Source organism: Corvus brachyrhynchos, unplaced genomic scaffold (assembly GCF_000691975.1).
Source record: "Corvus brachyrhynchos isolate BGI_N302 unplaced genomic scaffold, ASM69197v1 scaffold162, whole genome shotgun sequence".
Lineage (NCBI taxonomy): Eukaryota > Metazoa > Chordata > Aves > Passeriformes > Corvidae > Corvus > Corvus brachyrhynchos.
Genome location: NW_008236696.1, coordinates 1,137,604 through 1,158,655, shown reverse-complemented (window position 1 = coordinate 1,158,655; position 21,052 = coordinate 1,137,604). Strand labels below are relative to the sequence as shown.

The window sequence follows — 21,052 nt, the reverse complement described above, 5'->3', positions numbered from 1 at the left end:
CAAGCACCCATGTTGAGGTTCATGTGTTCAACCACCCCCTGCTACCTCCAGCTGAACAGAAGTGTGGGAGAACTGCCAATAATCCTTACAAGAAATTTTTAAAGGATATGTTTAGGATGTTTCTTAGTCAATCTTACCAATGACTCTCCCTTAAAATGAAATTATATTTGGATATATTTATTGTGATTCTGTACACACACAAAAATCACACTATTTAGCTCAACTGCAACATACAGTGATCTAAAAGAAACACATGCAACTGATAAATAACCCACTACTAATTTACTTGCTAATTATCCCTTTCAGACTGGATATTGTGAGCACTTTAAGACACTAAGAGGTGTAATTAGTTGTAGGAACAACTAAAGATTAATTACCAGTAGAACAGGAAAAAAAATAAAAACCATTAGTTAGGTTCGTTTGCTCTAGAGAGGAAAAATCCATAGTATTCTGGAAAGCAGTGCAATTTGATTAACATAAATTTCTTAACATTACCACAATTGGAAAATGAAGTCACAACTGATAGTTTATTTAAAATGAAAAGGAATTTCATAGTCCTCTTTACATAAAGGTCACTTACTCTCAACTACCATTTCTATGTACTGAGCTTTCCAGAAACAGATTTTTCTTCATTTCCACTCAGTGCTACCCCATAATTGAAAGGACAAGTGATGCTAATTTCATCTTCCTAAAATGTCACACCCTGAAGAGCTAATGGGAGCTAACACAGGTAGATCTCTGATGTGCACACCTCTTCAAGCCCTTACACTAATCAGTCCCAGAAGATTTCCAAGTATTTTGCTTCACAGGTCTTGCAATCAATGGAACATTTAGTGTCCAACAACTGGGCTGTTACACCTCATTACAGAAAGGAAAAGTTAAAAACAATCCTTAATGACCAGGACACACTGGAGAGCACTGGCTGACTATCATTACATAAAACCAGAGCTTGAGTCTTTACCAAAAAGCACTTAAAGCTGTTGGGTCAGGATGGAACTTACTGATTATTTCCTTATCTTAAAAGAGCTTGCTCATCTTTATATTTCTGCTTGTGAAAATGCTTCAACAGCATTTTAAAGGTAACTTCTATTTTAAACCAAAGAAGGGACAATGGTAATACTGAATTGAGGGATTTCAATACAAAAGACTGGCTTCCTAGAGGGGTGGTCAGTCCCAGGCCTGTCAGTGATTCAGCTATTTGGACAATGCCCTCAACAACACCCTTTAACTTGGTCAGCTCTGAACTAGCCAGGCAGTCACACTGGATGACTGCAGGTTCCTTCCAGCTAAAATACTCTGTTCTATTTCACTATTCCCTTAGATGTGCACAGTTTACTGCCATTAGCCTGTGCAATTGAAGAGGCCAGTGATGCTCAAAGAGCTGTATTCCAGCATTTTCCACAAGCACACCCAGGGGTGAGCAACCCCTCGGTCCCAACAGGGTCTATTTAATGGGAATGATCTCAGAGAGGACTCCCACCTCTGTAACCACCTGCTGCTCCTACAGCTCCTGCGTGGGCTGTCCTTCCCTGCTCATCAGGGATGACAGCTCTCTGGGATGTACAGCACTGTACCTTGCAGGTGCATCTCACTGTGACCAGTGCACACAATGGAGAGCAAAAAAGGGACCGTCAGACAGGGAACAAATAAACAGATCTTACTGCCAGGACCTGCCAGCTCCAGCTGCTCTCAAACACAGCAGTGCACCCATCCCGCTCCTCCGCTGTGCCCACACCAGGATGGATTCACCAGCCCCAGCTCTGGCTCCTTTCAGGAATTATCTGAGCTAGCTGCTCCAAACCCAACCACCAAAGGGAGCCACTTCGTGCAAGTTCAAGCAGGAGGAGACGGCACAATGTAGGAGAGCAGTTTCTCTGCATCTCTGGGATTTCACGTGGACTATAAGCCAAATTCAAAGCTAAGAAGATCCAGCAGAGTATCAAGTTCAAATTGCTCCTAATTAAAAGCTCGTACGAGACCATTTGCAGTAGGAAAATCTTGTGAAAAAGCCAAGGATCATGCTAAAGCTTTGTGCCAAAGCAAAGGAGAAAAAAGCTTTCCTTGCCTGCTGCAAGGTAACATTTTATTCTTACAAGGAAACTTACTATTTTCTCCAGTATAAAGACAGGTTAAAAACAATTTACAGTTCTTCACCATCCGACCTGCAGTGCTACATGAAAGCAAAGCAAAGCAGCCTGCGGGATGTGTCTTCAGAGCTGACTGAATCCCAGGGTGCTGCAGGTGATGGGCTCCTGCCAAGCATCACTGCACTCTGAGGGAACTGTTTTTACCAGTCAGACTTTCAAACGGGTATTTATATTCATTGGACACCTCTCAGGATTAATACAGGGGAGCGTGTACCCTCTCTGCATCAGTACAGTTGAGATATTGGGAAGTATTAAGGCATTATTCATGGTGGATTTATTACTTAAAATTAGAGCTTCTGGGCCAGATCTTCAGCTGGCATAAACTCAGCACAGCTCTATTTAAATTAAAGGAATTGTGCTAATTCGCATCAAATTATGATCTGTGCTGAAGGTCTCTAAGGATTATCTACTCGATAAGTCACTTACTTTAGCTAAATGAAGTAGTTGAGGGTTTTTCTTAGTAAATTATGAGCCATGTATGATATTTATTCATTGAAGAGCTCAGACTGTTAGGCAATGCTTGCATATTGTCTTTCTTTCCTTCCCTTTTTTAATTGAATATATCTCATCACAACTTTGGAGCTACACTAGCAAATCTTCCCACACAAAGTTCACATGGGAAGATAGTTTTTGCTCAGCACTGACTGTTAAATTTAAACACAGACTTTCTTGTTTCTTGCACACCTTATTTCAAAATTATTGTGGAGCTACCAAGCTGATGCCAAGTTCATATTTTCCAATGCTGTAAAACACTACAGCTATAAAATCATGACCACCATGTTGCCCAAAAAACTTTGTTCTGCTCAGGTTTTGCCTTTCCTAGACCTCTGATTTGTAACCCTTGGCTTTATTAATACACACAGCAAGCTGGGTGCAGTATCTTTGTTTCATATTTTCCAAAAAGTAAAGCACTGTGGCCATGAAACTCGATATTAAATTTACTGGCAGAGAGGCAAGGGTTTTGCTGAAATTTCACCGGCACAGGATTGATTTCTGTTAGACCTGGCAGTGTTCAGTTAATGGCTGGACTCAATGATTCAGAGGTTTTTTCCAACCTTAATGATTCTGTATCATTTACAGCTTTGCTGCATAACTTGCTCAGACTACAGGCACAGAATGCCTACCAAAATAGTATTTTTTACATATTTGTAGGCACAAAGCAATCAGGAGAACACCACTTTTTTTTCATTCCCAACTGCGTTATGATGAACCAGGATTCTTTTTCATTAGCACAAGGAAGATTAATCTCTCTTACCTTTTATTTCTGTCCTCTATCTGCAAGATATAGACCATGTCATCAGTAGAGTGAAGCTTGGAGCTGCTGTCTCCCCACTTCAGCTTCAGGCTCTGAGGCCCTGCTGCAGCACACTCCAGCCGTGGAGGTAAGGGTGGTAATGGCCTGGTTTTTGCTTTAATAAAGTGGCTAAAAGGTCCAGCTCCAATTTCATTGACAGCCTGGATCCTGATCCTAAAACGAACAGCAAAGAGATGAATGTTAAATAAAGTGCTTTCAGGAGGTTCTTGATATAAACACATCTCAAGGGACAAGAGAGCCTTCTGGGGCTGACTGCTCCATCCCAACCCCAGCTCCCAGTGCTTTTTGTGCCAAACTGGAAGGTTCTGTCAACACAGCAAGGATCATCCTGCTTAGATTGTAAGAGCTGCAGTGAAGATGTTAGAAATGCAGCAAGGCAGAGGGGAAGGTTTGGGTAAGCAACCTCAGGACCTGGTGACAGCCCCTTTAGCCACAGGGACAAGGGACACCAGCACAGGAAAAGCACAGCCTGGAAAATGGGAAGTGCCATGAGTAAACAACAAGCAAAAGGGTGTTGTGGTTGTCTAACAAGGATCATGGACTACTTTAGGTGAAATCATTCAGGGAAAGCACTGGTGTCACTGCCACAAAACCCATCCCCCTGCTGGCAAACACCCCGAAGGTCCAAGAGCAGTGTTACCTCAGTGTCTCACAAAGTACACTATTTAAGCACAGGAAACTCTGCTGGGAGGAACTAATGGAGAAGGTTAAATCCTCAAACCTCCTACACTCTGACACAAACTGCAGAAATGCAGAACTGTCAGTGAACTATCTATTAGATCAAATAAAAGTTGGACCCAAGTCGCTCTCACAAGATGCACAAAAGCCCTCGAGCCATTTGAATCACACTGAGGACACCAAGAAGTAAAGCAGATCACCTGCCTGGTCACTGCAGCTAGAAATTAGAAATGTTCTTAAGACTGAGCCAGTCTTCCAAATTCTATTTCTTTCTTGAGCAAATGACTCCTGCCTTCTGCTTTGCTCATTTTCTCTTACCTGCCTGCACCTTAGTTTAATAATTAGAACACTGAGAATCTGAGATGAGTGAGGAGTAGCAGTCTCTGACTATGGTAACATCAACTACACCATAACAAAAATGGGAAATCTGCATTTCCAAACAGTTTTGAGGACTGTGTAAATAAAAACATTGGTACAAATGAGCCTGAAAGGTTTCAAAAGTTTGTTAAATCAATGACAAAATATGAAAAACCAGGATGGAGAAAACTAATTAAGCTTTTTTTTGAGATAGTTCAGCCTAGTTTAGTTAGCTGGAGAGATGCCATTTACTTTGGAAATCCTGTGTACAGCAGCCTTGTATTTTCTCATGGGTAAAGACTCTTTACAAGAGCTGAAAACTTGCTGCTCAAAGCAAAGTAATTTTTCATATGCTGTTTGTTTGAACTTGCATCACTTTATGTTCTTCAGTCAAAATAAGTATCTCTGCCAAGCAAGGACAGTTCTTATAAAGAGTTAACAAAGCCTCTCCTGTCCTCAAGCATTGTAACTTTAGCTGGTTTCCAAATGGCAGCCACCACACCTGAAAACAAGCAGTGAGTGAAATGAATCTCTCTCCAATATCAGATTTTTAATTTTTTAAGGAGAAGCTGATAGATGTGATTTTTAGATATTTGCATGAACATTCACCTTCATTTACTTGTCTTGCTTTTTCCAGGTATTTGCACAATGTAAAAATGTGTCTCTTCACTCATTTTTTTCTTGCTTTCCTCTGCTGCACAGAGTTCTTGCTCCCCCCCATTCCGACACACAAATATGCACACACACCCCCCTTCTGACTCTGGAGCACAGTAAGACTGATGGAAACTCTTAGGCCTTAAAATAGAGACAGGCATCTTTACAAATGAACTATGACACTAGGAAAGCAGGAATTGATTTATTTGACTCTAACATGGCTGATGTAGCCACTCTTTTCTGCTGATTGCACCACCATAAAGCTCTGTAAATTGCCACTGTCATTCCCAGGGCCTGAGCTTCATCAGACACACATAAACAACTCATTTTGTGTTTCCTGTGCACATGGCAGTGCAACTCAAACCCAGGTGTCACCTCCCTCTGAAGCCCAGTAATGTCTGCTCAATAGATATCAGGCCTTGGGAAGTCCAAAGGGAAAGGGAGAAGGAAGAAGAGAAACAGAAAAGGGAGAAAGGACCATGTGGAGAAGGGAGGAGAGCAGATGGTGGTGGGAGAGCCCCTTGTACTGCACCATCTCTGCTCCAGCTCATGTCCTTTTGTGTGTCCCTGCCCCAGCCTGTGACACTGAGCTTTTCCAGCTGGGTAGCACAGCCAGGGTGGGCAAGAGAACATCCACAATGAAGTGGAGACCAACTACTGTTTACAGAACTGGTACTGGGAAAAACCAACTCTTTATTTTCATGTAAAAGTAAAGTATAGACAAGTAGAAATATTTGCAGTAAAAGCACTTCCTGAATTCCTTTCAACTTTTCCACTAATGGTTTCTAAGTGAAAATACCCCAAACGTCCTCTTGGAAAGAAAGATGGTTTAACAATCTGACAATCACAATTTGACAACAAATTTTTTGAAAATATAAAGACTGTATTTAGGAATGGTACCTAATTCTGCAGACCCTGGACCAATAATATTTGTATTCATTCTCACATTTTCCCACTACAACTTTTAAACATTTAGAAAGAAAAACCATAAATCAGACTAGTCAAATTTAGAAACCATGAAATGATCTTTAACAGACCATTCTCTCTTATAAGATTCTTGACCCAGGGAAATAAACACACTAAACAGGATGCTATTTTCAGATTGGTCACAAAATCCTTTGTATAGTATTCCAACAAACTGAAAAATCAACTTTTGAATTAATTTTAGAGTCTGACATGAGAAGACTTTGATTCCCTAGTTCCCATAAGAGGAATGCCACCAGTTGCAATACACGTGCCTGTGGAAACCTGTGGGAGTTAAAATGACAAGGACTTCCAAAGGGGAGGGGAAGCAGCATCCTCCCCCAGCAGCAGCAGCCTGGACATGATGAACACCAATCACACACTGCCCCACAAATCCCCACTCATGATTCACAGAAGAAGATTTAGTTTTACACTACAAATCATATTTTGTTTTATAGCCCACTTAAACCTTGCTAATTTGAGCATCCACATGCATTTTTCTCTCCATCTTGGATGATCTTTTACTTGATACGGTTTAAAAAATCAAAATATTTAGAATTTTTATTCCTAAACCAAATTAAGTGCTTCTATTAAAATTTAGTAATGCTACTATATATTTCTGTACACTGTGTAACTCCAGAGGAGAAGAAGCATTCTTAAAAATTGGAAGTTGTTTTGCAGTGAAGTATCTCAACAGCAGAGCACAATTATCTATGGAATGTGTTAAGTGAAGCTTGGGAACAGAGTGTAATAGAAAATTGGTGTTTCTGTGACTGTTGAATACTTATTTATTGTGGAATATTTATTAACTCACTCCTAGTTACATCAGTTCACAGAAAACCAGGCCAAGTATATTACCTTATAATCTGAGTTTCCAGAGCTTCGTGGCTGTGTCAATAAAGCAGAGAGACTGCAGAACTCAGACATATTTCTGCAGCTGCTCACCAGCCAGGATGTTTACACAGTGCTGTGGGGAGGCATCTGCTTTCTGCAGAGCAGAGCTGGGATGTGTCTGAGCTGGAATCCTCTTGACTCAGCCCAGTGATGGCCACTCACAGTGTGACAGAGGCATGTTCCAGTTCCTCCTGTCTTAAATGCATTTTGGGATGTTAATCCTCCTCATGGCATGCTGGCTGGATTTGCTGCTAAGACACAAAGCATCCAGCTCATCAGCTCTGAGCCCATCTCTGCAGAGAGCCTGGAGTTTCTCTGTGTGTTCTTGGGCTGCTCCTGTATGGCCATTCCCACACAGAAGCTGGAAGCAAAGCAATGCCAGACCCAAGATAACAGCTCCAACAGGGTGCACACACGTGGAGAGGGTGTCAGAATCACCCTCTATGCAGAACAATTTAAATTTCTGATTTTGGACTTGCTGGATTCATAATAACCAAGATTTGCCTTCAATTTTGGTTTCCCACAAGCAAAAACATTGACAGTGGAATTCCAACTCAACTGAAACATATAAATCCTTTGCTGATTTACTCCAAATTCTGCTGAAACTTTGGCAAGGGAGTTCAGAGCCTCAAACCCAGTAGCACTTGGCTTGTTTAGTCTAGGAAAAATATGTTCACTGCTTTTACACACAGCAGGGAATAAACTCTTGAGAGGGAGAAGAGTAGGTTGTATTAAACAAAATGGACATGAAAAGAAGACTCATCAGTGAAGAAACGGGAGAGAACGGGATCAGTGATGTTCTGAAACATTCTTCTGATTCAGCCAGGGAGGGCAGAAAACATTTAGCACATAGCCTGACAATCCTGTGCCTTAAGGATTTATCAGGGCAGACACTCCCTGATCAAAGACAGGTGTCAAGATATGCCTGAAGAAGTATCAGTTTAAAAGTTAATGATCAAACCACTTTGACAAATCTATTTTTGATTAGCAAAATAATACTTCAAACTATTGATGAGGAGCATTTGCAATCCAACTGCAGTCACTTGTCTTTCCTGACAGGAATGAGATTTAAGATCTAGGGTTTCTCTCATTTTATGCAAGAAAAGAGCTTTCCTACATTATTACTTCTGATCAGTCATGCACTTGTCTGTGCTCTTCAGTGGGGTTTTTTTGGTAGGAACTTAGTCTTATAACAATATTTAGCACAGTTAATGCTTGTGGCTTTAGTTATTTCATTTGGACCAGAGACAGGCATAATCCCTGACTAAAACTTTGTGATTTAATATGGTGCTTTTTACAAAATAACGAAACAAGAATGCAAAAAAAAAATATCATCCCAATCTCCATTTCTAGGCCTTGAAGATGACATTTCCCTAAAGGAAGCTGTAGACAACCAAGAACCACATAAAAAAGAGACTGAAGAAGTAAGACTTTGGTGAAGAATTTAAATGGCACATTCTGTCTTCAGTGAGCTGCTCAAAGTTCCCATTTCAGCTTTTTTAGCTCTGGGTTGAACAAACATTTGAGGAGAAACCAGGGAACACGAGACTGCCCAAAGACAATGCATTTCCACAGCTGGCTGACCAAGCCACAGACAAACTCTTCAACTTTATATGAATGATCTGTGAGCAAGCAATGTGTGCTCCTCACTTTAAATAACTTCTAGTGTATGTGTGTCCTTGCTACAACAGGTTCTCTTTTCTTGGGTACAGGATAAAATTTTAACTTATCACATACAAGACCTGTAGGATTGTGACCTTGAATACAAAGTAAAAAAAAAGAAAAATGTTACAGCAAGTCTGTGCCATATCTAATTTTAAAACTGTGATCAGATTTCAGTCTTTATTAGAACAGTACTTAAAATAGAATTGCTTTTGTCACATATTGTGTTGTATTGCTGTTCACTGCCTGCATGGAACCATTTTTCTTTCTTAATTAGCAATTAGGGAGAAAGCATATAAGCCTGAACATTAAACTAATAAAATTTTGGCAATGCCACTTAGCAATTTAGACACTGAAGCAATATAAATTGGTTTAAAATTCAGATCATCTTTTCATTAATCTCCATATATCAGAGACAAAAAATAGCTGTAGCTACACAAAAAAAAGCTCATTGTGTGAAAATTGCTAACCCTACACAGGGATCAATAATTTAGTAATTTAATCCCTTGGAATAGTACTTCCAAGTAGCTGAAAAAACATGAGATGTAACACTGTTTTTAATTATTTATTATTTATTTTTAAATTTCTTACGAGCACTGTAACCATAGCTTAGCAGAGCAACTCAAAAAAGGGGGAAAGGTCAGAGATAACGCAAGGAGAGGAGAAAAGAGGAAAAAAGGTGGGAGAAAACAGTACTTGAACATGAACTACCACAATTCATTCCATCAAGGAATGACTGCAGATTCCTGTGCTCCCTAGGCTGGTTCTTTGGGTTGTTGGTTTGCATTTCATTGCAGTCAAACTGAGCTGTGTGCTGTCTGCCCCGTCCCCAAAGCCGCACTCACCGGTACGAGGTTTCGGGCAGCAAACCCTCGATGACGTGACTTGTCACGTTCCCCACGGGAATGCTGACGTCCCCCAGGTCGATGTTGTAGGATGTGATCTCAGCCCCATTATTGCTTGGCTCTTCCCAGCTCAGTACAAGACACACAGAGGGTGAGGGCTGGCAGGCACCCACGTGCTCATCCTCCAGCACGGACAGGATGGAGACGGCATCAGGCACGGACGCAGGGATTCTGCAGGTCACCAGCTCGCTGTAGGGTCCAGCTCCAGCCTGGTTAATGGCCTGGGTGTGAAAACAAAAAATATTTACCTATGTTCTCCTTCACGTGTGTGTCAGGTTCATAATGATGGACTGTGCAGCCTGGAAGAGCTGCATGAATTCTTCAGAGGATATGCACTGCTGGCTTCCTCTCTAAAGCATGACTCACACCTCTGCTCTCCTAGGGAGTTAGTATCTTCCTTTGTCACTCAGAAATGTCTCTGAAAAACTGGAGAATATTTCTCTTTTCCCTAACAGATATTTAATAACCTTTCTATCAGTGGCAAACTTTGATTAGTAAGGGAAGATGGCACAGTCATGCTGCCAGTGACAGGTGACATAATGTTGGCTCAGCAAACTGGCTACCCAAAATTACTGAGCTACCCAGTACAAAGTCCCCAGTATACTGCAGGGTGCCCCATCAGATGCTTTATGCAAGCAAAATATCCCTAAAGATAGGGGATATTTGGCTTGTTAAAAACTACCCTGGTTCCTAATTTGGAAAATGGATAACTAATTTCATGCTAAAAAGCTTCTGATATAAGAATATAGGAACTCCTCAGGGCATTAAGCCTATGACTCACATTCCCCCAGAACCACAGAATCAAAGTTAGAAAACTTGTAACTCATTACCAAACCACAAAGCTCAGTACCTCCCACAAAAGAGGAGAGCAACAATTTATCAAGCTTCCAATCCTAACTGGTAGATCCTGAACCCCAGCAGAAACCAAGTTTGAAAACCTGGCCCATTTCTGCTCAATAATTAGGGGCTGTTGTCTTTGCAAGCCCAGCACTGCACAGTTGTACAGGCCTGGGGTTTTATCAGCTGATACTCAGCCAGTGGCAAAAGCTGTACTCATTGCACTGGAATTGCCTAGGGAATGACTGATGTCACCTCCTCAGGATTACTATAAACTCAATCACAGAACCACACAGGCTGGAAGGGGATTCATCTAGCCTGACCTGCTACTCCAACCAGGGTCAGACAATGCAGACCAGGTTGCTCAAGCTTTTTTTCCAGTTGAGTCCTGAAAAATTCCAGGTATGTAAATCGCACAGCCCCTCGGACCACTGTTAGATCTTTAACTGCCTGCACAGCCATTGATCATATTTTTCTTTTTATCTCATCTGATCATCCCTATTTCAACCTGGAGCCTGGAGCAACCCTGGATGCAGTATTCCAGGTTCTCAGGAATGGCATGTAATGGGCAATACCAGCTTCCCTGGACCTGCTGGCTGGGCTCCTCCTGACACTGCCCCGCATCTTGCCAGCACGCAAAGTATGGGGAGAGCTTATAGAACATGGTACAGGACAAACTACAAGAGTCCAGAAAGTACAGGCCTCCAGAAACAGCTTTGATACTGCCCAGCACCCTCCAGATTTCCTTTACACTCAGAAAAGTTAGCCCAGAGTCTCCCAGCAGATTACAATTAATTCAAAAATCCATGTTGCCAGCAGGACTCTGACGGCAACGATAGGACACACCAAACAATTGTTTGATTTCTAATCTATGCTTAACTGCAGTGAATAACTAATTTCTGCTCTGCATAATACAACCACAAAGCCATGTTCTGTTTTTCCAGGAGGTGTTTTGTTCAATTGAAGAAAGAGATAATAAAGTTAGATTTGTCAGCCTTTAAAAAGCCCTTCAAAACAAATCCTGCTCTGGGGAAATCTTCTATTTAGTGCAGCGCTCCTGGAGCTGTTAGAAGTGAGCCTTGTTTTGTGCTCTACCAATGATATGATTTGTCTTGCCTCTAAACCACTGTTTGGCAATTTGTACCTTGCTCCAAGCAATTTACTGTCAGTGGTGTTTTTTAACTGCTTTATTGGACAATCTCATCACTGTAACTGATGGGGCTTTGCTGCCTAGCTGCTTTCCCCTGCCACCCCCAAATGACACAATATTTCCCTTTGCAGAAGCCACTGTTGTTTTCAGGAATATTCATTACAAGAAAAAAGTTGAGCAATAGTGAAGACACTTGTCTGCCCTGCAGTTAGATATGCCTGATTCCTCAGATCCTTCTTTTATTGAGTTACTGTAGATTTAGATAGCAATACTGTGTGTTTATTAGGAGGCTGAATAAATGTGGTTTGGGGAATCTTTGTTTTTAAAAAGGAAAAGACTCTTCTGTTAAAGCTGGTAACAGATAAAATAAACTAAAATTTCTGATGCTATTTCACTTTCTTTCTTTGTCTGTTTTATCTACTTTGTGGGGAGTTTTTTGTGTAATTGTTTGAAGATTCCAGTATCTCTTGTAAGAAATTCTTTTTCATATAACACAGAGGATCAGATCAAGAAGATGAAGCTCTCTAGAAAGTAATACCTGAGTCACTCACAGGCTTCAATAAAATGTCTCATTGCTGTTGTGCCTTTCCTGTAACTGCTGCCTATGGATTAAATTATACTAGCTGCGTTAAAAACTGAGTAGATTTGTGCAACATTTTTGTGGCAGGCAGTTTGAAATAAGCACCCACTGGAAATCAAAGATGGCATACAGCTGGCTGTTTCCATTTTTAACATGAAATTTTCCTTGGGCTCCCCGCAGCAGTGGTCTCACAGTCTCCTCTCTTGCCAGCAGATGCTGAATGCTCTCCCTCTTGCAGAACAAGAGGCACTTTCTGGCTCACACCTCCCAGCCACTCACACATTCCCTCTTCTCCTTCCCCCACAGTGCTAGAGCAAGGTACAGACCAGCTCTGGCCAAGACACAAAATACATTTGAGTGCACTTGGAGCTGCTGGGGCCTGAGCTCTTGGGCTGCTGGCCAGCTCCTCAAAACCTTCTTCCCAAAAAATAAAAAAAAAAAATCAATATCCTGTTAAAAAAAAAAAAAAATATAAAAAGGAAACAACCAAAACAAACATTTTTTTTTGTGTCTGCTGGGGCCTGAGCTCTTGGGCTGCTGGCCAGCTCCTCAAAACCTTCTTCCCAAAAAATAAAAAAAAAAATCAATATCCTGTTAAAAAAAAAAAAATATAAGAAGGAAACACTCAACAGAAGCATGTTGTCCTTGATCAAAGAAATTACCCTGGGTGGTCCACATGTTACCAGCTGGGTGGGTATTTGGGTTGGATTAGTGGTGGTATTCTGTCTTCACATACAAATATATCTTGTGGAAGAGTATCTTGGGTAAAATATTTTTACTTCACTCCCAGTTGCTTTACCTTCCATTTATTTATCAGCAGATGAAGGATGAAGTGTCCTGTATTTTTACTTTCATACAGATATACAAAATATACTTTAACAGCTACTTTTTACTGAAAATAGGAGAGAAAGAGATCAAAGAAAAATAAATCATATAGAGACTCTATATGAGATCAAATCTCACAAATCTAGGAGACAAAATGCCAGAGATGAGAACTCACTTTCTGGCAGGTACCATCTCCTATACAGACAGGAATCTACTCAGCTGCTTTGCCTTACTTGATAAATTAAACAGATGCTGGAATTCATTATTCAAGCCAGGGAAATCTTCAATATCCAGTTGGGAGGTAGATATTATTTAATCACCTTACCATGAAAAAAATGAATGCTTTTTTAAAAATTTTTTAAACCATTACCATTCTGTTTTGGTGTCAGAGGGGAAGGTGGCTGTTACAAGCATCAGCCACAGAAAGTAACAAAACACGAAAGCAATTTTTAAGTAACACATCAGTCTGCATTGCTTAAAATACATGTGCATTCCTCCTGCCTTGGAGAGCACATAACTTCAGAGGGGATAATGATAAAAATAAGAACAGCAGTGGAAGGGAACTCTGTTTGGATCTCAGGGGGCAGTGCACGCAGCCCTACCGTACCTGTAGCCTGCAGCAGTAATGCGCCGCCGCCGCCAAGTCACCCATTTCAAAGCAGGTTTCTGTGCCACTATATGCAAGCTGTAGAGAGTCCTCCTCTTCTCCCCACTCTAATCTGTATTCAGAGATGTCAGCACCAGAACATTCAGGACTCTGCAATACAAATATTTATGTGGTTCAGTTCAGAAATGAGCACTTCAGATTGCTGTGTTTCACCAGGGAAGGAATAAAGTACATGGGAAAAAAACCCCAACAACCACCCTTATTTCTAAATTAATACACCATTACTGCTGCAAATGGAAATGTACTGAGTTAATGTTCCCTAAGAGGTTACTGAAACAGGACAATTCTCCACAAAAATTACCTGATTGAAATTCAGAGAAAAGAGTGAGCGTACGCAGCTACTCTGCTTTCCATCAGGACACTCAGGAATAAATTGTCTCTCCACTGGCTTGGCAGAAGCTCAACCATGGAGAACATAAAAAAAGCATCAGTCTAGTGCAGCTAGATCAAAACACAGCTCTGGAAGCACTGGCCTTTTGAGCCTGAAGCAGTCACTCGTATTAAGAAAAGAACCACCTCAAGGGAGGAGCTGGCCTGAGGTTCTCTGTGGAAGTCACCATCAGTCCCGGAATGGGACCTGGGAGTGTGGATCCTGGCACATTCACATCCACAGTGAGATTCCCATGGGATCACAAAATCATCACATGGTTTGGGTTGAAAGGGACCTTCGAAATCACCTCATTCCAGCCCCTGCCATGGGCAGGGACACCTTCATCAGACCAGGCTGCTCTAAGCCCTGTCCAACCTGGCCTTGAACACTTCCATGGATGGGGCAGCCACAGCTTCTCTGGGCAACCTGTTTTGGTGTCTCACCACCTTCACAATACAGAATTTCTGCCCAATATCTAATCTAAACCTGTCCTCTTCCACATATTCCCAGCAATCCCTTTATTTAAGGGAACACAAAATGAATGCCAGAATGAGCTGGAGGATGAGCCAATACAGGCAAAACAGCACGGTTCCCAACCCAAAATATTCAGTGTTTTTAGCAGAACTACCTAGAGCTGTACTGTGTAGCCTGAAGCAGCTCAGGGAAGCTCTGCCTGCAGAAGTGTGGCCCACAGGGACTTGGTGATTATGACAGGCAAGGTGTAATTTCCAGTGCAAGGATCCAGAGCCCTGCTGCACACCACAGCGACCACCCTGCACAGGGCACAGGGGCTTCTCTGGCTGCCTCAGAGCTTCCAGCTGTTTGAGTAGGAACATTCAGAGCTCCTAAGGCAGATTTTAGAACAATGTGTAAAAAAAAAAAAAAAAGCATCACAGTAGGCACCACAGCATGCTCTCTAGCCAGATTCCACAGTGCTTCACTGTTTTTCCTTCTTATTCATATCAGCCAAAAAATGACACTCTTTAAGAAAACATAACCACTGCAAACCACAGCTTCATTTTTAGCTAGAATAAACAAATATAAATCCTCCAAATAAATAGAGAGCCTACCAGAACCACTGCTGCATCCCTTCACGGCTGGGGAGAGAAAATCCCTGACCATTAAAAGGTAGCATCTGAAAGTTCAGTGCAATTTCTAGTTGCAAAAATGACTAATACCCCCAAACTGTACCAAGTACACGTGTCTGTTATAAAATTAAATGCAGGTTACGTTTGTATCTAGATATGTTGTTAGCACAATCCATTTATTTGAGCATCTTGTGAATGCCAGTGACTTCTCAACAGGGGCATTGTTTTGGGGAGGAGCCCAATAGAAGCAGGGCAGGAATGGCTGCTAGATTCTCATTTTAAGTCTGTGGCAGAACTACAGCCCCACTGAACCACACCACAGTGTTATTTATGGCAACATCCTTTCTTTTCTGCCTTAATTACACAACATTTTTTTTTTAATGGCACCAGTCATCCCCACAGCACTTCAGCTAGCACTTATCTTGAGCCCAATGCCCAAGATGCCAGAGAACAGAGGAGGAATGCACACAAACTGAAATAAAAGTACGTATCTGGGGAAGAGACAAACAATTTTTGAGGGGGGAAAAAGCCCTACATTGTAAGCACTTATGGGGAGTTAATTTCATATCAGAGACTCCAGTTCCAGCCAAAATCAAATATTTGTCTTCATAATTCCAATTCAGAACATGCTGATGTGCTAAAAGCTTGCAGAGAGCACTTCTATCATCTGATGTCAGTGCAGGAGGTCTTGTGTCTGAAACCTAGTCTGGAAGACTCATGACCAACTTTATGCAATTCTTCAGAGCAAAGTAGAGAAGATGATTTTTCTACAACACAGTAGTTTCTACAAAGAGCTTCCTTGCATTAAAGATAGTTCCAGACCAGTAAACAGCTCTCAAGCTCGCTTTTCAGTTCTGTGGTGACCATACTGGTTTGGATAAGCAAGGTGGAATTAAACACCTTGGGCACCTGACTCACCTCCCAGCTCACCAGGACTCGTGTGTCTGACAGGAAGGACAGGGAAGGTGCTCTGCACTGGCCTGGTGGCCCTGCTGCTGTGGTGACCTCTGTCGCCTCCGAATACGGCCCGTACTAGAGGGGAACAAGGTGGTTGTTATTATTATTATTATTATTATTATTATACAGGTGTACATCCATCTCAAAGCCCTCAAGGGCTTTTCAAGAACAGCACATGAACTTTTTTCAGCGCACTGAACTTTCTCCAAGACAGGTTGGGCTTCCAACACCCAGCACCAAACACCAGAGCTCAGGATGAGACCACACAAACGACTGCGAGCTGAAGTGTGAGGTGAGCTCAGGAACAAGCTGAGAGCATGTACATCCTTTGTGCATCCTCCTGTGTGGCAGCAAGAGCCCACAAAAGCAGAAACCACCTCCAATTTGCCCAAAAGTGAGAATGAGCACTCAGTAACAGAGGAACAGTTTGTGTCCCTCTGCCTTACCTTAGCACAGTGTGTTCACATGTCATAATCGGCTTCTCATGGATATAAAGAGGAGCACAGCAAGAGTACAGTGCATACTGGAGTCCATATCCAGCTTCTTTTGCATAAAATGCCTGCCCAAGTTCATTGCAGAAGGACAGGACATGCTGAAGCCCCAGTCTGGTACAAGGTGCAGGGACATGCTGCACACACGCCGTGGACGCTCTGCTCCACGGGCAGCTCAGCTCAGACAACTCCTGAGCCCGTGGTAGGAGAATAATTTAAATGCATATTAGCAAAAAAAAAAAAAAAAGCCAATTTTCAGGAGTCTGGGAACCTGGCTTCAGCCAGCAGTGCGAGGACAGGAGATAGCACTGAAACAGCCTTTCTGAGGCCTCCTGAGTGGAAGAGTGAAGTTTGCTCAGTACATCCCCAAGTTAATTAGAAATCGTTCTCCAGAACAAAGGAACTTCACTTGGAAGCAATTAAGAGGAGTAACACTGATATTTACTTATTTTGTAATGCAGTATTAGTGAGCCTGAAAAAAATGAGCCACTACAAAAGGCCAAACAACACAGAAAGGATGAACCCCAGAAAACTTCTCTGCAGACGTGTCAGTATCTGCCATCAAAGAAAGGCCAACACTGATTGCTTTGTCTTACAAAGAATGCACATGTCAAAAAATCTCATTTATTGACTTCTGCTGTTTTCAAGGAAGAATCTGGCAAAGGATATCCTCTCCTATTCTGCACCTGGTAGAAAAACCCAGCCAAACCAGAACCAGTCCCCTCATTTAACAAAGGGTGAACTGGAACCAGAAATGCTTTGAAACTGTTCTGCAAAAAAAAAAAAAAAAAAAAAAAAGCAAGCAAGGCATCATATATTCAAAGCTACCAGGCAGGCAATGTCTTTCATTCCAGCAAGCAAATCTAATCTTTCCATGTGCATTTAATTACTTTTTCACAAAAACAAAACAGTGAGTATTTTTATGACAAAAGAGATTAACAGTCTTGCAGATTTTTCTAATACCCAGGTAAAGTTTTAACAGAACTTCTCCCTGTAAGCAAATAACTTTAGACCTTTGTGTTATGTTTGTCATCAAGATTTCCTGGGAAGCAACGCATCAATGCATGCAGCTTTGTTGGGACTTTATATAACACCACTGAAATGACACAAAGGGAAGCATAACCAACCCAAACCTCAGAGAAAAAGATCTTTCAGCAGATCTCCATGGACATCAAACAGAATTTCTGATGTATTTGGGAAGGTACTTCTTCCAAGGAAATAATTTAACAAAAAAGTCTCACAGACTCTATAAAGCATGTATTTTTTTGAAATTAAAACAAGAAAATCATCAGGAATGTGTTTCCCTCAAAACCTAACACCTGGGTAAACTGCAGTTCTTGTTTTTACACACTTTAGATTTAAAACAAAAAGAAGGAAATACCACAGAGTGAAGATAAACAGAATCCTCCTTGCAAGCAGCTATGACTTTAAGCAGGGATTTTGCACATCTTGGAGCAGCTGATTCTGGCCAGTCAAATCGCACCAGTACCTAAAACCCCCTTTTAAAAGAGACCCAGGTCTAAAACTGCAGCTCTTCCTCCAAATTTCCTTTAAAGCATTTATCACCTGCTTTTTCTTTTGCCCATCTGCCCCTGCCCCTCCTGCTCAGCAGCACTGACAGCTCAGCCCCAGCCGTGCCAGGGCAGCGCACATACCCCGCCGTCGTTCAGCGCCCGCACTCGGAACCTGTACGTGGCCCCGGGGAGGAGGCTGCTGACAGTGCACTCCAGATCAGGCCCATGGTACACCTCAGAAACAACTTCTTCAGGGGCTGTCATCTCCACACTGTACTCAGAGACAGGACAGCTGCTTTCTGACGGAGGGACATCTAAAAGAAATCATGCAATTTGTTAATAACGTTATTGAGTGTGCCAGGAAGAGCCATTTTTAACTTCATATACCACAGAAATGTATATAATGTGTGTGTTTGTACAGATACACACACACAGATGTATCTCTTTCGTTGTGGGCACCTTTTTTTTGCCCATGAAAACAATGTACTTGATAATACTTGCATGTTATGTTACAAGCCAGTACCACAGAATCAAACTGCCTGGGGGGATCAGAAAAACAGTGGCCACCAAAATGCTTCCAGGAAGCATATGGGTGAATTTTTATACTGGTGTTGGAATATATTTGACAGTTAGAAATTTCACTTATCCAGAATTTGGCTTAACAAATGATGCTACAAAAACACTTGGATGCTGCAAGATTAACATTGTAAAGAAAACACTGTGGGAAAGTGGCACGTGCCTCATATTCTGAAAAATATGCATTTTTTGACAATTTAGTGCCATGACTGTAGTCCAACATCTTTGCAAAATAACAGGGGTCCAATAGATTATGTGTGTTATACTGTGGATCAGGATTTAAATGCCACCCAAAACCCTCAATATGTTCTAATTCAAATTTTTGAAAAGTTATGTATTAGAAGTAGCAAAACGCTTCTGCCAAGCCAATATTGCAAAGGAATAAAAAAAAAAAAAGAATTTGAAACACACTGTGTTTTTGAAATAAGAAGATGGACATTCTAATAAAGCTGATAGCCCTGAGAAGGGCAGGTCCTCACTAAAAAAAATGGGGGCACAGTTAAAGGACAGCTGAGTTCAGAAATCCAAGACTGAGCCCCCACAGTCGATGGGAAGCTGCACTTCAGACTTGCTCAGACTCCAGTGGACTTTGCTGTGCACTTCCCAGTGCACAGGACACAAGCAGCAGAAACAAAGGCTGAGGCAAGATGAGCAGCTGACCACCAGGAGCAAAGCATTAGAGCAGCAGGATTGCTGGCTTACCCCACTGCAGCTGCACTTCCCTGTGCCTCGGCTTGCCCAGAACTCTGGGCGGGCGGCAGTGCCCCGGCGCGACACTCAGCGTACGGACAGGTAAACTCTCAGAGCACTGGGAGAGAACAGAGCCCAGTTACCCCTCTGGCACAGTCACCACCTTCAAAGCAAGCCACGGCTACAGAGAAATTGTTTTCTACACCCACCACTTCAGGGAAATTTATATAAACAACAAAGGAGAGGAGATGCTGTCAAGCATTTGTTACTTACAAATACAAACAATAGAGCTCCTTCGTTAGCATTCTCAAAACTGGGCTCTCTATTTTAGTTTTCCTTGGTTTTAAAATTATGTCAAGGCCTAAAGTACTCAATCTTAAATGAGAAAAAAAATCAAAGCAGGAGGAATAAGAATATAGGTACTGAAGTCAATTTAACTCAAAGAAGGGAATTACAGGAATCAGGGGCTGAAAAAAGGAACCCAAACACTTAAACAATTCAGCCATATGAAAGGTAATTGTTAGAACAAACTACCTCTTTCTGCAACTCCAGTCAATACAGGGTCAAGCACATTAGAGTCTGGCCTTTTTCAAGCAAGTGGCCACACCAGATAAACACTATGGTCTTTTCTAATGTAAATATAAACAACTACAGATTGGTTTTGAGGAAACCAAATCTCACTAAATTGCAGCTTGCTGAAAACAAAATTAGGTACACATAGAAATCTAAAATTCAGCAGCGTAAGATTAACTGCAATCAGTGTAGTTTTACTGTGCTGCAGCGAAAACATTCCCCTTCTTTAGAAAGCAGCAGTATTTTACAAAAAATAGCAGATAAATATCTGAAAAACATAAAACCAACAGCCCTTATTATTAGATAATACCCACCTGACTGTGTCCACCAGTGCTGATACAGCATGCCCGGAGTTTATACAAAGTGCCTGGTTTCAAGTGAGTACAGGTGTATTCTGTAGCTGAGCCACTATAGGCCACTTCCCACTGATTTGCTAAAAGTAAGATATACCCAAGTTTAGAGAAGTGGAAATTAACACATTTAAGAGTGTCTAGGAGAAAGGAAAATCCTCAATGTGGTCGTCCACAAGTGATGTATTTCAGGAAAATCATTAGTATTACTACCACTATGAATATTATTTCCCACTTGAAGAAAACACACAGACAGATATGCAAATACATATACTTACAAGTATAAATAAATAATTCTTATATATAATGTATAAATGTGCAAATATATGCACACAAATATAAATTAAAATATTTCTAGATTTACCCATAAAATACTATCGTTATTAGTAAAAAGAGGATACCTAAAGAATCCACTACAAAACCTTCCCAAAATCCAACCCAAACTTACCCAGGAACTCTACAAAATATAAATCTGTTTCAATCACTTTATTAGGGGATCAATGATAATAACAATAATAGCCTAAAGAGTCAGGACTTCCTTATAGTAACCACATTGGATTGAAATGGAGACAACTTTTCTCAAGTTTACCTTCTGGACTTCCTTGCGAAATCTCCAGCAGGTACTTTAGGATTTCTGAACCACCATTATCCTGTGGAGGATCTGAAAAAATAAGACAAGAATAGGAGTGAAAGACAACAAAACAATTACCAAACTTGTTTCTGATTTCTGATGCAGCACAAACTCCCCCACATTAATTACACCAAGTTATATGCAGCAGAAGTGGGTGACAGAAGTTAGTTTTCAGCAG

General features: G+C 41.4%; 1 protein-coding gene across 1 annotated transcript in view; it reads right to left on the bottom strand.

The window, feature by feature from the left end:
• The window catches only part of FNDC3B (fibronectin type III domain containing 3B), a 183,047-nt gene that overhangs the window by 19,129 nt on the left and 142,866 nt on the right, over window positions 1-21,052 (bottom strand). The window contains exons 16-23 of the mRNA XM_017726881.1: window positions 20,833-20,904; window positions 20,208-20,326; window positions 19,333-19,438; window positions 18,196-18,368; window positions 16,011-16,124; window positions 13,575-13,724; window positions 9,516-9,796; window positions 3,403-3,615 (exon numbers count right to left, since the gene is read on the bottom strand). Of these exons, the coding sequence (XP_017582370.1) occupies window positions 3,403-3,615; window positions 9,516-9,796; window positions 13,575-13,724; window positions 16,011-16,124; window positions 18,196-18,368; window positions 19,333-19,438; window positions 20,208-20,326; window positions 20,833-20,904 (1,228 nt within the window). The remainder of the gene's footprint in view (window positions 1-3,402; window positions 3,616-9,515; window positions 9,797-13,574; window positions 13,725-16,010; window positions 16,125-18,195; window positions 18,369-19,332; window positions 19,439-20,207; window positions 20,327-20,832; window positions 20,905-21,052) is intronic.